Here is a 16,965-nt window from a genome sequence, read left to right as displayed (position 1 = left end):
CTCCAGAATCAGATCTAGGGGGTCCCATGACCTCCCCAGCTCCCAAGCAGCTACATGTATGCGTCTTAGACACTTCATACTCACCGTGAAACAACCTAAGCCACAAAACATCCCACACCTTCTTGGATGGGCCCATCCCTGGGGGAGTCTTGTGTGTTCTGGGCTTCAACTCTAGGAAGGCTTGGCCTTGTTTTATAGGATGTCTTATTCCTTGTATCAGCAGAGAGAGAAAAAAAAAAAAGATCCAGTCCTGGAACCCTAGAGGACACTGCCATGATGTCACTGCTGTGCTGGCATAGGCTTAGAGATATCTCCATGATCCATCCGAGTCACCTAGAGCTCAGGGAATGATGGAAAAGTCCATGTGAGATCGCCCAGCGCTTGCAACCATGAGAAACCTTGGAAAACACAGGGCACATGTGGTGTTTGATCCTGGGACAGTTCAACCCTCTTGAGCCTGCAGCTAAGACAAACAGTTACCCTGGCCTGAGTGCACAGGCCAGATCTCAGAACCTGTTTGCCAACCATCGAACACTCTGGATCCCTCCTCACAGCTGGACCTTGATCTGCTACACCTCATCCACCCAAGCTTCTCAAGAAATGAAGCTACCAGGTTAATATAACAACTAACTGAAGGCAGCAAGAGCCTTCAGCCGCCCTGTGGCAGTAAGGTCAGTCCATAGGTCTCCTGTCCCTGCACCCTCAGTACCTGTGAGAGCCATGGCCACCTATTCCCTTCTCAGGTGAGAACAATTATACACACAACCTTGCTTTCAACAAATCCTGCCTTGGCCACTGGTGGGACCCTCATGAGATGCAGCAATCTGATGCAGGCCTCCTCAGACACTTTGGCTTCCTTTCTGGCTGCTGGAGCTTGGGCCCTCTGGCCTGGCCTAATGTAGGATCAGCAACATCCAACTCTGTTGGGCCTCAGCCATCCCACATTGGGGGCCCTGCTTCACTCCTAGGTGCATCCGTTTCCCACATCTCTCCAGTCTCTCCCTCATCCCTAATTCCCCTCGCCTCTCAGGCCCAGCCCTTCAGTCTCTGATGGAGACTGTCCTGGAAGGACAGGAGCCACTCCCCTGAGATACTCTCCCACCCCATGCTGCTGGACTCATCTCTACAGGCACAGCCTGCTGCTCCCTTGCCCCTGCAACCCACTTCCTAGCTCTGCTTCACACAAACACTCTAAGATCTCTACACTGGATTCCTGTTCTATTTTGCTCCCTCTCTGTCCTCCAGAAGTTCTGCTGCTCTCTCTCACCACAGCAGGACCCACCAAGACACTGCTCCTGACCCCAGCAGCCACCAGCAGCCCAGGTCATGGGGCTACTAACAGCTTTGGCCCAGGACTCAGGGCTCCTTCCTTCTTCAGTATCGAGTCCAGGCTGAGACCATCTGGCCTGCTGCTGGGTCCTTGAAACCCTCAGTCTCACAGCCTCTGGGCACTCTGAGCCCTAGTCCTTATGGCTAACAAGTAGCTGCCCAGTCAAGCAACATGGGCCTCACTGGCTTCCTGGTGTGCCATGATGCTTTCCCTGCATGGCCGGGGATGACTGCATGCTAGGATTATGTCTGGAACTAGACCTGCAGGTAACACCTGATGGGTTGGCCAGGCTGTCCTCCTACTCCTGTTCTCAGGAGATTCTCCTGACTAAGCCTCCCAAGTGCTGGGATGAGAAGTATGTGCCACCATGCCAGCTAGGGGTCTTCAGGTGTGATGAAAGACTGGGATCTGTGGCCCTGGTTACTTCCAAGAGTGGGGACACCAGTGTTCTGAGCATTCTGTCATCTGGGACTTATATTCCATGTACTTCACACGAACACTCTGAGACTTCTGCACTGGTTACCTGTTCTCTTTGAAACCTGTCTTCAGGTATCTGACAGTGGGAGTCTCCATGAAGTTTTTGTCACCCTGAGGATGTGGCTATATTAATAAGCTCAGGCAGCATGCAAACACAGCAGAGGTTACAAACAAGACTACCAGGCTGGGGCCACTTAGTGATAGAGTGCTCCTTTCGCATGGTGAGGGCCCAAGTTCTCTTGCAACCAACATCTGCTGGGGATGTAGCTCAGTGATTAGGCACTTGCCTAGCGTATGTGAGGTCCTGGGCTCCATCCCTAGGACTAAACCCTCATCCCCTACCCTGAACTCACCAGGTCCAGGCATCACTGTCAATCCTGAGGGCTTGAGTTTGATCCTTAGGCCCTCTCTGATACAAAAAGAGAAAAAAACTCCCTTGATTTGTGTTTGACCCCCACATGTGTCATGCCTGCCCCACTTCGAGTGTACAATTAAGGAAAGCATGAGTAAGTGGTTGAGAGGCACACACTGCCCTTGCAGGAGACCCCAGTTTGCTTCTCAGCACAAACTGCATGTGACTCAGCAGGTCTCAGTGTGGAACTGGATATGTGACCCTGTGCTATAGCACTGTCCAGAGTGGTAAATGCAGCTTCTGAAGAGGAATGCAGGCCTGGCCTCCAGACCTCCACCTTCAAGTCCTGTCTGGAGAGCCTGATGCCCTGGCAAAAGAGACTCCTTCTCTCCAGAGGAGCACTGCACTCAAATGACACCTCAGTGATGAAAACTATCTGTCCCCAAAGGCATGCCACTGAGCAGAGATAGCCTCAGTCATGCACCTCTGCCCATCCCCAGTTCCTCATGTCAATAACTCAACCTTTCATGAACTAGATGGTAATGCTTGAGGTAGGATGATCAGTAGTTTACTGGCCAGTCTGGGCTGTATGAGATGCTCTCCCTGAAATCAGAGTCAGCAAGAAATTCAGCATGAAAGCTCTTTGTAAAGAAGCTCAATGACCCAGTTCAGAGCCTGGGACCCCGCACAGTAGGATAAAGTGACTCCCATGGCTTTTCCTCCACCGTCAACACTCATGCTTTGGCATGCACACCCCTACAAGGAGATCAATACACATGGAATAAAAAATTAAACAGAAACATTAATGAAGACAATGCAGATAATGTTTTAAAGGATCCGGGGAACCCTCACTTAGCACTTTCCTTTCCTTTGTCTTGGGAACAGCACCTGCACCAGAGACTGGAGACTTCCTGCAAGAGAGAGAGGAGAGATGCACTGTTCATTCAGCTAGAGAGCTGTGCAAAGACCAGAGCCACCCTCATTTTTCTGACAGTGGGAGCTGGGCCCAAGTGTGGGCTGCTCCTACTAGAGGCACCACAAGAAGAGGACCCCCTTCCTCAAACCTTCCTGGAAGTCAGAGCACTGGCTATGGATGTCCCTCAGTCCTCAGAGGACTCTCTTTCAGCGATGGCTCAGAGCCTGTTAGGACAGAGAGGGACCAGAGCTTCCCCCCAAAGCAAGATCCCTGTCTTATCTGACAGGTATGAGGGCTTAGGGATGGGACAGAGGATGTGACAAGGTTACATGTAGCACAGGGCTAGGTTAGTAAGGCAATCAAAGAGGAAAGAATCCTGGAACATTCCTCATCTGTTCTTTGTGCTATGTTCGTTGGGATGAGGGGCAGTGTGGGTAGAGGACTAGGACACAGCACAGCCTTCTCTGCACATGGTTAGCTTTCTAGGCTGCCTGGTCACTGTGACCAGCAAATTTTCAACTGTGCCATTCTACTACCAAGGCTGACACAACTGGTGCACCATGTAGCAATAGGACTTTACTGACTTAGCGACATTTGGAATCACACAATGATCATGTGTCACAGAAGAGTTTTTTTTTTTTTTTTAAGAAAAGGATTTTAAAAAACTATTTATTTTGTCCATCTGAGTACGCTGTCCCTGTTTTCAGACACAACAGTAAAGGGTAGTATATGAGAGTAGAAATGGTTATGAGACACAATGTGTGGTTGCTGGGGATTGAACTCAGATCCTCTGGAAGAGCAGTCAGTGGTCTTAACCACTGAGCCATCCCTCCAGCCCCAGTATACTGTATTTTCAATGTTGTTTGTTTTTATTTCCTTTTTCACGTATGTCTGTATGGCGTTTCTGTGAGTACAGGTGTGTGTGTGCCTGTGTAAAGGTCAGAGACAAACTGAGCACAGGTCCTCACCTACCTCTCATCCATGGCTGTGATTGCTAGGCTAGCCCTTCCCCCTAATCCTAGAGACTGTCCACTTTAGGTTCATATTTCCCAGTAGGAAGGGCAGGATGACAGACACTACTGCATCCAGGTTTACGTGGCTTCTAGGGACCTAAACTGTTGTTGGGCTTGTTCAGCATGAAAATAAATCCCATTTCACAGCCCTGGCTGGGCCAGGCAGCGCACAGGTCTTTGCTGCTCTTGCAGAAGACTTGGGTTCAGTCTCCAGCACCAAGGTCAGGTGGCTCACAACCACCTGAGACTCCAGGTCCAGGTACTTCCAACCTCTTTCTGGATAAACCTACATAGCAAAAGCAGGGCTGGGAGCTGGAGGTTTCTGGTGTTGGCTTCTCCCTGCTGCAGGGGGCAAATCATGGGCATGTGAAACATATAACCCTGTAATTCTACAAAGTGCAGAAGCTCCTGAGGTCCCTCATGGTGCCCTAGAGCCTGTCCACCACTCATGGAGGCTTCAGGAACATGGCTTTTTCCTGACCTGTGTGCACTGTGCATCCTCACTCTCTACCCCCTGCTTTTCGGGGTTGGAAGTCTCAGGTGTAGGAGGCGCCTACCATAGGCCTCTTCTCTCAGCATTTCAGCATTTTACCCACTTGACCTTCACCAAGCATCCTTTGCTCTACACAGTTACCTCAGCCTGTGACCCTCATCCTCCAGACTCTTGTGAAGCAAACACCCATGGGTGTGCAGCTCTCATAGTTAGCCAGGCTAAAGGGGAAGGCAGCAAATCCTTCATGAACTCTACAGCTCCTAAGGCCTAGGAAAATGTCTATACCGGGGCTAAACTCATGCTGACCTGTAAGACTACATTTTTCCTTTAAACAGAAGGATGTGTGGTGGTGTGCCACAGGCCTTTGATCCTAACACTTGGGAGGCAGAGGCAGACAGATTTCTGAATTCCAGGCCAGCTTCCTCTACAGAGCTAATTCCAGGTCAGCTACACAAAAAACAACACTGTCTCCAAGAGTAAATCAAAAAGAGAAAGAAAGAAAGAAAGAAAGAAAGAAAGGAAGATAGAAAGGAAGGAAGGAAGGAAGGATTCATATTTTGTATACAATGAGATGCCTGCCTGTCTATACCTGAACCACCATGTTAACTATAACTCTTGTCACATCTGTATTAATTCAAATACTGAAGGCCAAATGGTTAAATCTTAATGACTATACAATTGGGGGGTGGTGCTGAAGAGATGGTTGGTTTAGTGGCTAAGAGCAGAAGACCAAGGTTCAGTTCCCAGTGTCCACATGGTGGCTCCTATTAACCTGTAATTGCAATTCTAGGGAATCAGTCTGGACTTCACGGGCACCACACATACCACATGGTGCACAAGCATTTATTAGGTGAAGCACTCAGGCCCATAAAAATAAGTAAATAAAATATATGGTTAACAGACATTGTGATTCAGGAAGTTCTTAGTGACTTTGGTTATCATTTCTCTCTCCCAGAGACCTGTCTTCCTCATGCTCAGCCTCCCTGGCTTCTAGGACATTTCCTAGCTCTGTGGAGCATGAAGTACTCAACACCATAAGCCAAGCATTGCAAAGCCATCTGCACCTTCACTGCTACACCTTCTCCATGGCTGTGTCTAAAGGGAGAGACTTGGAATCCCACAGATGCAAGGACAAACCTGTTGGGCTATATGAGCCCAGCCACCCAATAGTCAGATCTACTCCTGTCCCTGGCTATGGCATGAGGCTCTTAAGACAAATTAATCTGAAGGATCTCAACAGCTATGCTGTTAGACCTCTCATTGCTCTGCCCAACCTACAAGCTCCTTTACTGGCTCAAATTCACACCCGAACTCCTCTCCTGCCTCAGCCACCATCAGCTCTTCTACTCCTCTCCACCTGTGCTCTGAAGAATCCACACTAAGGTGGATGTTAACCTCTCCATGGACCTCCAGACGTATGCTTGTGATTACTCTTCATTGGCTGTTTTGTATAGGTAGGCGGGTTCTTCTACTCTCATGCAGAACACTGCTCACACATTTTGGAACTTACAACACCCTCTTGATTGAGAATCCTGACTAATGACTGACTGAACCTTCCATGCCTGAAGTCACCCTCTGTCTCCCAGTCCAAGATGAGAATCCCCACCCTAACCCCATAGTGTCCAGTTTCATCTCAGAAGCTAGGCTCTGTACTACCCAATATCATTTGGATCTTGGCCTCTAATTCTCTGTTAAATCGTTCCTCTCTTCTTTAAAACAAATTCATTTTGTTGTTTGTTTTTTGAGACAGGGTTTCTCTGTTTGGCCCTGGCTATTCTGACATGCTCTCTGTAGATCAGACTTGTCAGGAAGCCAGATATCTGCCTGCCTCGGCCTCTTAAGCACTGGGATTACTGGATTGTGCCAGCATGTTTAATTCAAAATTAATTAGTGGCAGTGCATGTTGGCACATGCCTTTAATTCCGTCCGTTGGGAGGCAGAGGCATTGTGAGTTCCAGGACAGCCAGGGCTATAAATTAACACCTTGTCTCAAAGAAAACAAGCCAAAAATGAAACAAAAATGTTGCAATATGGTTTTAGGAATGTAACTGAGTCTGTTCTTGAACTCTGAATCCTCCCACTTTCACTCAGGTGCTAATCAGCAGGCTTCTGTCTTGACTTTCACTGCGCACTCAGGGCTGCCAGGACTGTTACCTCTCCCAGTGTAACTCCTGACTCTCTGATCAGCATCATCACAAAACTCCCGCTAAGAATTAAGGAAACCTGAATTCTAAGGAACAGTCGGAGCTCCAGTATTTCCAAAGCTCACTCTAATACAGATGGATCCTATGCTGCAGTAAAATGGTCACAGCTGGAGGTCTTAATTCCAGGACTTGGGACAGAGGGGTTGGAGGATTTTGAATTCAAGGTTATTTTTCTGTTACATTGTTGCTCAAAGCGAGTTGGGCTGCTACAAGATACCCTGTCTCAAAACTATACCAAACACACCTAAAATGAAACAGAGGAGTTTGAGTGGGCACAGATGGGAAAGCTCGGCACTTTATGGCTAAGCCACCTGCTGCCAGCACCAAAGTCCATGCACAGCCCCAATTCTGACCTGTGTCTGGGACCCCACTTAGGAGCACGCACCAAAGTAGCTCAGATCCAGGGCTTTTGGTCTAAGAGGAATTCAGGCAGTCACACTTTGGATGCCAGTTCTCCAGCTCAACTGCCTGTCAGCCCAGGATCTGGTCTTAGTCATGGCTTGGCATCCCTAAATTCCTCCCAGCTGTGCTCTGAACTCACCCTGTGCCCCGTTCTGATGAATCTGCCATTCTCCATGGGAGTAGCCTCAAGAAGTCCCTCACATCTGAAGCACCACTCTGAGTGCACTAAATACTGCAGGGGAGGGGCGTGGCCAGCAGAGCACCCACCCCTTTCAGCTGTAGAACATTTAGCTCTAGAGTGAGCACTGCTGTGCATTGTGGAACTTAAGCAGTATCCCAGTCTTGGCCTGGGAAGAGCCATTGACACCCACACTTTCTGGGGTGACATTGTCTCCTGAGGATAGAGTCAGGTCAGGAGCAGCAACTGATGTTCACGAGAGACAAACTTTCTTCACCACCTGCCCATGCTGGCCCTAGGATCTGGGCTTTTTGGGTGACATGAGTGCTGAGCCCCCCAGGTAGATGGGTTTTCAGGGGTCAGGTGGTTATTGTCACCAAAGGTATCCACAAGGATAAGTCATACTGTACTAATTCCCATATTAGATCCCTTCTCACGGGTCACAGAGGCCGTGCTGGGTCCTAAATGTGGACCCAGGTTCCTGCGCACTTTTGAGGAGACTGGTCAGGGCGCAGGCTACAGGACATTTTGTTTGAATTATTTTGGGGGATTTTATTTTTACTGTTGGGGACAAACCTAGGGCTGCCATGTGCTGGGAAAAGGCTTTGCCACAGCTGTAGATCATCCCTAATTATAAACTCCTAAATTCTCCCAATCCTGGAACTTTATAGGTCCCTCACATGATGCAACCTTTGGGGGATTCCTCACATAGAATCATGGGGTGGAATGCATCCCAAAGAGAGACAGTGGGAAATGTTCCCCAGTGTCTCCCTGTGGCTGTGGTGATGAGAGTGCTGACCAGTAGATGGCAGGGCCCATGTGAAACCCTTTTGTTTTCTACTTGAGTGGAATATTCACCATGCCTTTTTTTTTTTTTTTTCTTGAAACACAGGTTGCCCTGGAACTTACAGTCTTCCATCACTCTGACTCAGTTTCCCATGACTAGGATCACTGGCTTAAATTACTATGCCCATCTTTCTTTTTTTGTATTTATAAATCTTCTAAAAGCCAGAAGGATCTAGCATTTAAAATTTTGCGGTCCAAGGCATTTCCAACAGGGGATTCTTGACCTAGGAGTATCCAGACCAGTTTTTATTGTGTGGGTACTTCATTCCCATAACAGCTTATGCTTGACAAAGAGTTCCAAGGTGTGATGTCACTGGGCATCAGGCGGTGTCCCAAATAGCAGCACTGACTCAGGTTGTAATTTAGGCTGGAGAAACTTACTAGGACCCTGGTAATCCTAGCACCCTGGAGCCTCACATGTCCTTAGTCTGATCTATTGATGAATCAACTGCTCTTGAGGGTGGATTGGAATTCTAGTCACTGTGAGGCAGGAGCATTAGTATCCTACAGCCACTCTGGGCTCCATAGGAAGACCCTGTTTCAATAGTAAAAGGGGTCACTTGGGAGTTCTTACTGTCTTCCCTGAGGCCTTCCTGCTGGAGTTAGAATAGCTGTCTCACCAAGTTGAAGTAGAGGGCAGAATGTTGGTGCCTTCTATAATGAGGACGAGTGACAGATAGTCTATGGAAATTCTAGTAAGATCTACAGGTATTTATGTCCTGTGCATGGGAATTGCTGGCTTCCCTGTGTCCTTTGCCTTTAATTTGCAGTCCATGGGGCACCTGGGAATGTCCCCAAACCAGGCTGCACACAGGGCTTGTCCCATGATTCTCACTTGCACCCAGTGCCTGCCTGATTGTCATAAGTCTGACAGATCCACTGTATGCTCTCCTGACACCTGCAGAGAGCACTATATGGGACCCTACTATCCCGACATTGCCCATCAGTGTCTACAATGTCTCTATATGGCACTGAGATGGTCTAAGCTGCTTCCCGCCTATATGCTGCATCAGAATCTGACCATTCCTAATTTACTCCTCTCACACCCACACTAGAAGCCCTGTACCCACACTAGCCCCAGCTGGCCTGTTGCCTACTAACATCTCATGGACTCTGCCCCAATCCCCTGCCCTGCCCTGCCCTGCCCTGCCCTGCTCCAATGCACTGCCCCAATGCCCTGCCCTGCCCCGCCCCAATGCCCTGCCCAATGGCCTGCCCTGCCCTGCCCCAATGCCCTGCTGTGCCCTGCCCCAAACCCCTGCCCTGCCCCAAACCCCTGCCCTGCCCCAATACCCTGCCCCAGTGCTCTGCCCTCCCCTGCCCTGCCACAATCCCCTGCCCTACCCTGCCCTGCCCCAATCCCTTGCCCTGCCCTGCCCTGCCCTCACTCAGCTGACATTGTGGACATCTCAAGAAAGTCAGTGGACAATGGCTGACACACTTGTCTGAAGACTGGAAATGTTTCTCGATCTTGGAGAGGAAAGAAGGACCCTCCACCTACACTTTCCTCTAAGGAAGTTTATTCAGGTGAGGGATGACAGGGACTGTTTTGTCTCATGTCACACATGTCAGTAGAAAATATCCTAGGTATTGGATGGCGCTGTTAGCATTAACAGAACAAAGCCCATAGTGTTGGGAAGGATAATACATTATGAGTAGGATTAGAAAACCCCAAGCCTCTTCCAGGTCCTAAGAGGGCAAAAAATAGCACCAAACATAGCATTAATGTGATAGGTTGGTTAAATCTAGTTACTAGGTTCTAGTGTGATACCTATGACCCTTTTTGTGTCATGGTCAGCTTATAATGACTAGAGGACCTAAGCTTGAGAGTCACCAATGCCTCTCCCTTGCTTCTCCAGCTGCTGAGCATTGAAAAGCCCTAATGAGACAGCATCTGTTTGCAGACATACTGGATTATTCTTCTTCACTTTATCGCTCTGAGTCACCTCCACTCTCAGTAAGTCAGTTTAATTCCATAAATTGTAAATGAGTCCCGTGGAACATATACTTTCTCAATACAATCACAGATTTCCATGTAAAAGGTGAAACATGAACTGTCCCACCTAAGCTCTGGGCTTGCACAGACGTGCTATGCAAAAGAAACATGTGGTCACAGCTGCAGTCTGCATTCACTATGGATGCTCTTGAGGTCCTCCCTGACCTGCATAGATTAAGATAATTATCTTGCTTTCTATCAAAAGAATTCATTATGCCAAGTTGGCCTGTAGAAGGAGGCTAGTCTCTTCAGTATTTTATCAGATGTGCTTAATGTATATAATCATCGATAGTAAGTGAAAGATCTGTTTGGAATTGAAACTGAGTGATGCTGGAGGATGATGCTGAATGCACAATGAGCAGTGGAGGCACAAGAGCCCAGTATGGATGCCTAGCAGGCTGCCACATTGAGCAGGCACTGCTCAACCACCTGTACATACACATCTCCTGAGATCTCTCTCCTTAATGGGAGATGATGGCGTCCATCTAGTATAGCACATGCCCTGGAAGGACAAAAGCTACCTACAGGAGCTGTGGTGATGACTCCCAGGTTAGAGCATCTGCTGCTCTCTCAGAAGAACCACATGGTCCCTAACAATCATCTACAAAGGGGAATGCTATTCCCTCTTTTGGATCATGAGGGAAATGCACTCAGGAGTGGCCCAGACATACATTTGAAAAAAAAAGATCCATTGAGTTACATGATAAAAATAAATATAATCAGCAACAATAAAAAACACAGCATATGAATGATCAAGTGAAACAGCACCTATAAAAACCTATTTCCCAAAATGACGTTAATGGTCATTATCTTTGTGGTTTAATACTAATGCTGTATTGTAAGAAAAACCGAGGCACATGGTTCTCGATTAGGATTATTCTATATTCCTTTGTGAAAGTTGTCATTTTTTCTGCAGCTCTACAGGCATGAGTGTGTGTTACTCAATATCTGGGCAAACAGTCAATAAGGAATGTGTGTTGTAGACTGATATAGTTAGGATGAGAAGAATACATGACAGCATGGATACAGTATGTCAGTGATTACATCATAAAGTGTGTGTCCATAAAAAAAGTCACATTATCCACACAAAAGACACTATCACCCTGTGTACCCCTTGGTGGCTTTGAATTCCCTATTTACCCATGCTGCCTGGTCCATGCAAAGATCCATATCCAGCTGTCAGTTCTAAGTCTACAGGAGGGGAAAGGACCCTTGAATAAGATGGTCTTAAGAGTCAAGAGTTTCAAATCAATTTTTATTCATAAGGAGTACAATTTACAAAAAACAGGAATAAAATGAATACCTAAAATGGTATAAAATGAAAAACAGTAACAAGAATATATAACTATGAAATAACAAAAAGAAAACTTCAATGAAAATCATAACCAAAAACATTTCTTAACAGCATTTTCTTAATGAACATTTAGAAACACAGTTGTAGTGCTGTTTCTCCTCTAGGACGTGAGATGTCAAGGCAGTCCCCTCAGTTGTCTCTCAAATGGTGTTGTCGGTATGAGAGAGGAGAAAGACCTCAACCAGACAGGCTGGCATACGGATACATAAATGTAGGGTCTCTATACATTGAGGAAATTATCTGAGAAGAAGAATATTCACCCACAAAAAGTCTTTGACTGTGAGGATTGTCGTCACAGGGAACTCCTGAGAGAGAAACTCATTCTTCAGGGGGCTGTCTTCCTGGGATCCGTCCTATTCCATGTCTCCTGCAGTTCCTGAGACCTGGGAGAAGAAGGCAGCTATTAAGACACGGATGTGGTGGGGACACGCATACCAGCTGTCAAGTTGCTGCCTTCAGTCATGTGATATGTTATTCCTCTGTCACCATTTCTGGATTGCAGTTTCAAAAAGGGCAGAGAAGTATAATTGCCCATAATTCAGTTTCTGAAGAGTGGTTAACATCCCAGAATACTTGTGCATAGACAGAGCAATGAATAACTCTATCACATGAGGTGGGTGACTGACTGGGTGTGGGGAGATTAGAAAGGTGATAGGGGAAGCAAAGATGTATCCAATAGGCAAATGGTATCAGACATTGTTAATCTGACTCAGCTGCTTGTTCCTACCACATTTTGCTGGGTCTGGAGGTTGCTGGTCTTCTCCTGTTCGTCTTCATCATTCGGGTTCAACTCAAACAAATATCGCTGTAACTCCTTGCACTCCTGCTTCAATGTGACCAACTTCTTCTTCATACATGCCTGGTCCATCAGGAGCCGGCTGTGCAGGTTGCTGGAAACACACTCTGCATAGTAAGATCCTGAAGCCTCTTCCTCCCATTCCAACTGCCAAATCCCACAAACTCCACCAGGACCCAGATTCCCATAAAGACTTCGTAGAATACATCTCCATACATGTAAGGCTGCTGCACAAACAGCAAACCGCCAATCCAGGGAAGAATAAATTGTTTCTGTGACCCAAGCACCAATAAGAGTCCATGTCTCTCCAAAAGAACAAGGGATCTACAACTATCCATGAAAGCCCAATGCATCGGGGCAACATCAATTAGTAGGCAGTAAACAACCACAAGAGGACAGTAGAACCAAGGGAGGTCATGCTAACCATGTGGTCCACACATTCAGCTTTGTTAAACCTGGTATGACCCCAGAGGCCCAGGTCGGCCTAATAACACTCTGATGCCTGAATCAGTATAGATCTATCCAGAGCCTTCTAAAGATGCATAGACACTGTGGTGAGAAGTCACAGTCTCTTATGGAACTGAAACTGAGTCCAAAAGACCCACGGCACAGTGATATTTAAACAGCAGACGACATGGACCCAGAGCTGCAGGCTCTCCAGTCCAGAACAAAGAGAGGCAGCAATGGATATTCCACAAGTGATGGGCCCTTCTGACCAGTACTTACCGATAGAAGTTAATCTCCTTCTTGAGCTCCTGAAATTTCTCACGATGTTCAATGTTCTTTGTGTCTAAGTTGTGCAGTAATGACATGACCTGTTTCTCCTTTATCTTCAAGTTTTCATAAAATGGATTTGGCCTGAAGTACGGGCTGGCCCCAGGAAGATAGAACCCAATGAACATCGAGGTTTAGGATTATATGAACTCAGGCTGCGTCCTGTACTACCCCAGCATTGGAAGGACACTTTCTGAATTCTACATATTTGGATCTTCTTCAGCTTCAGAAACTTGGAATTGTGTGCCCAGGATAACAGAAGCTAAGCACCCAGATAAAGGGTTCCCTGGCTCACTTTTTTCAATCAGGAGGGCTGGATCTGCATTCAAACCTGTTATTCTGTCAAGAGCCTAGGCCATAGAGCTTACCCAACCACACACACACACACACACACACACACACACACACACACACTTCCAGAAACCTCTGATTTCATTTTTCCTGTTTTGACAAGTGGAATGCCACAAGCCGAATAACTAATATTCTAGAGGCAGACAGTACACATAATTCTGGAGATGAGACCAGATATTGCCACAAACTTATAATCTGCCCAAGGCATACAAATGTATAGACAAATGTGACCACACAGGCAAAGAACTGTGCTGTTGAAAGTGGGGCTTCCAAAATAAAGCACTCACACCTCCATGAAACTATTATACAGGTAAATCCTGAGGTCAAAAAACAGACCCCTAAATTCCAAGGGTGGAGGGACACAGAAACATATAAAAGTTGTGCATATGCATGCAGACCTGTGCACACACAGACACACAAACTGGGACACACCCACAAGAAAAGGAAAGTAAACAGACTCAGAGAATGAGAAAGAGAGACAAATATGGAAAGAACACAATGAGAATCAGTAGAAATGTATGCACCATTACTGTCTCGGAATTTAAGGCACAGAGACAAGAAGGAACAGGCCTGAGCCTCAGGACTTCTAGTTAAGCATTGATATGAACACTGTGGGACCTGTCACCTAAGGGTGCTGCCATGAGATGATAGCATTCAGTCACCTTCCTAGCAAGTACAAACACTCTCCATAAACTCACAGCACCTAGAACCTTGCAAAGCTACCACCTGTCAAGGGCTTTCCAATTGTACACTGGGAACTCATGCCCAAGTGACTTTATCCCTGAAATCTTCACTCAGATCACAAGTTCAGATTTTCAACAGGTGGAATCAGAGGGTCCATTTCCAAACTCACTCCTCAGTAAGGGTCAGGTTCTGCATCTCCTCTCTATGGGAGATGAGGTTTAGAACAAGGTCGTTTTCTTGGAGCAATGCATACCTCTTGCTCATGGATCCACCTGTCACATAAAGGAGGCGATCTGTCAGCTCATTTCTCTCCTTGGTAGTTAGCTCCAGTTCTCTATTCAGCCTCTCCTCTTCCTCATTGGCCTGCACCTTGTTTTGGACATTTTCAGGGGATGACGTCTGTCTGCAGGCCTCTGTAAGTAGAAGAATACAAGTGAACCCGCATGGGGCGAATGCATAGAGCATACACAGACCACAGTGTCGCCCAAACAGGAGAACATGCTTGGAAGCCAGTGTCACTGCAAGGAGTTTGGTCTATGTGTAAGAGGCATCCTAAGTGGATCACAGTTCCCCCACTACTATATACAGACCAAGAGATGTGAGCAGCCAGGTGTTCCCTATGCCCAACCACACAGGCTTACAAGTACCAGAAAGATGCCTTCTCCAGGATTATTATCAGGTACGCAGGCTACAACCTGGTTTCAGAAGTCAGATCATCAATTCAGCATCCACAATGACTTGATTGATCAGGGATACTCAGATATCCTACACTGTTACTCTAGTCCAATGACTTTGCATTAAAAAGTCATATAGGGGGAGGACATGGTCAACAGACTTATTAATTCCCCCTACAGAAATGACAAATGCCCCAGAAGTGCCAATAGGTTACAAGCTCTTTCTGTACCTGCTCCGTATAGTTGGCTACTGTAGAAAAATATCTGCCACACAGAACCTCTAATATATGAAGGTAAGATTGTCCCCGTCAGCCAGAGTTAGTCAAAGGAGTTCTAAGAATATAAGGTCATGGCCAGGAGCACAGTTCTCTCCCTCTTACTACTGTCAGATAGTCACTGAATTTAAAGAAGCAATGAAAGTGAAGTACATTGATGCCCTGTTTAATTCAGAAAAGTTATACCCTCCATGACTACTTATGGTGTTATTATATCAATTTAACATACCGAATGCACTGTAAAAGTAAAGACTAGAAGTTCACCCAATAATAGCATAGGCACTGCCATATCCTCCATGTGGTTATGGAGAAACTAATGATGTGAAAACCTTGACTTTCAGGAATTGTGATAATCATGGAATTCAATATCTGTGGAGATGTTCCAGTGGTTGTGGCCCATTACTAAAAAGGCCAGCGGAAGACCCCCACACACACCCCTGACAGGAAGCTCAACATACACTGCCCAGAACTTACTCCACATTCCCCATGTCCTCTGTCCATCATTACCTTTAGGTTTCGTTTGCTTCACTCTAGACTCTTCTCTATCAACATCAGCTCTCCCAAAGCGCCTACAAAGACGGGCAAACATGTCTGTGGATATATCCTTTGGACACTAAGAGAAAAAGTAGGGAATTGGTTGTCACAACGGTACTGGTGACATCACAGGGATTCCAAGGTCTCTCTAGGAGACAATAGAATGTCCACGAAGGGACGGCTGATGTCATGGAGAACAGACTTTGCCTCCCTGCTAATGTTCTCCCTGTACTGAGCAAAAGCTGATGGACCCTTTTCAGGGGACTTCCTTGTGGCATAGCCACTGAGCACCACATGCTTCCAAAGCCAAATTTGGCTCTAGGCTTGATTGGAAAAACCTAAGTCATTGCTATGTATCTAAATGAGTGCTTCCTCCCCAATCCCTGCACAGAAATGTTTCATCCTACCTCAAATTCTCCTCAGTCAGCAATATTACCCATTAAAGATTACTGAGAAATCACACCAGTTCCTATAAGTAGCCAAAGAGGTCTCCTGTCTCATCATGTGCAGGTGCATGAAATCACATGCAGAAATAGCCTGTAGGGTAGGTTGCGATGTGGGTGTGTGTTATAGGTACAACCTGAAGCTTTGTGCTTAACATTTGACAGTTGCCACCAGATTCCTTAGGAGAAAGAATTGCATTCATTATGGTCCTGGCAACAATGTGGTGATCTGTTAGCAGAGGAAACTGAAATTTTGGATTCACCAGTGAATGCACCCTCAGGCTGAGTGTGGGGCTCTCCTCTTTGCACTTAAGTTACCAAAGCAGGATTGCTTACAGGCTTCTCTAAGCTATAATGTGTGATTTCATCTGAAAAATAAAATAGTCAGCAGATGTGTGTGTGTGTGTGGGGGGGGTGCAGCCAAAGGAGTAGGACAAGCTTAGAGACATAACTCAGTGGACAGAATAAGAAACAAGCATCTTCACTTCTGTTTCATGGATCACCCCACAAAACACAAAAGCATCTATCGTACTAAAAAAAAAAACCAAATTATTTTATTGAATGCATACACTAAAGTATTAGTAGCAAAGCTCAAATTTTGGGGGCAGATCCATGACTTGAACTATCTTCCAGACAACATATAAAGCAATAAATAAATAAATAAATAAATAAGAAAAATACAGAAAAAATACAAAAACACAAAAAGCACGAGCCTCTCATGTGAAGTTACAGAAGAGTGATCCAGTGGTCACTTCTGACCAGGCCATTTTAGCTGTGACGGTGCATAGTGACCCTTAATTTGATGGGTCCTACATAAAGCTTTGTGCAATATTGTCATTTTAACAAACCTCATCCAGAATATACATAACGACA

At 46.4% G+C, this 16,965-nt stretch overlaps 2 protein-coding genes across 2 annotated transcripts in view; both read right to left on the bottom strand.

The window, feature by feature from the left end:
• Positions 1-16,965, bottom strand: part of LOC134483152 (uncharacterized) — a 757,250-nt gene that overhangs the window by 424,951 nt on the left and 315,334 nt on the right. The gene's annotated exons all lie outside the window — the stretch shown is intronic.
• Positions 11,301-15,742, bottom strand: LOC134483157 (disks large homolog 5-like). The gene is made up of 4 exons (XM_063278413.1): positions 15,623-15,742; positions 14,420-14,579; positions 13,084-13,227; positions 11,301-12,451 (listed from the first exon to the last, which is right to left on the bottom strand). The coding sequence occupies exons 1-4, from the start codon at positions 15,702-15,704 to the stop codon at positions 12,271-12,273; spliced, it is 567 nt and encodes a 188-aa protein (XP_063134483.1). The 5' UTR covers positions 15,705-15,742; the 3' UTR covers positions 11,301-12,270.

This window comes from Rattus norvegicus, chromosome 19 (genome assembly GCF_036323735.1).
Source record: "Rattus norvegicus strain BN/NHsdMcwi chromosome 19, GRCr8, whole genome shotgun sequence".
Lineage (NCBI taxonomy): Eukaryota > Metazoa > Chordata > Mammalia > Rodentia > Muridae > Rattus > Rattus norvegicus.
Note: the sequence above shows the minus strand (reverse complement) of the source record. Positions and strands in the feature narration are given on the sequence as shown.

Excerpts from the sequence above, each read along its gene's own strand:
- LOC134483157 (XM_063278413.1), bottom strand. The coding sequence starts at position 15,704 with ATGTTTGCCCGTCTTTGTAGGCGCTTTGGGAGAGCTGATGTTGATAGA. Across the intron at positions 14,580-15,622 it reads GAAGCAAACGAAACCTAAAG|AGGCCTGCAGACAGACGTCA; the intron begins GTAATGATGGAC and ends TTCTACTTACAG. Across the intron at positions 12,452-13,083 it reads AAGGAGATTAACTTCTATCG|CAACCTGCACAGCCGGCTCC; the intron begins GTAAGTACTGGT and ends GTGTGTTTCCAG.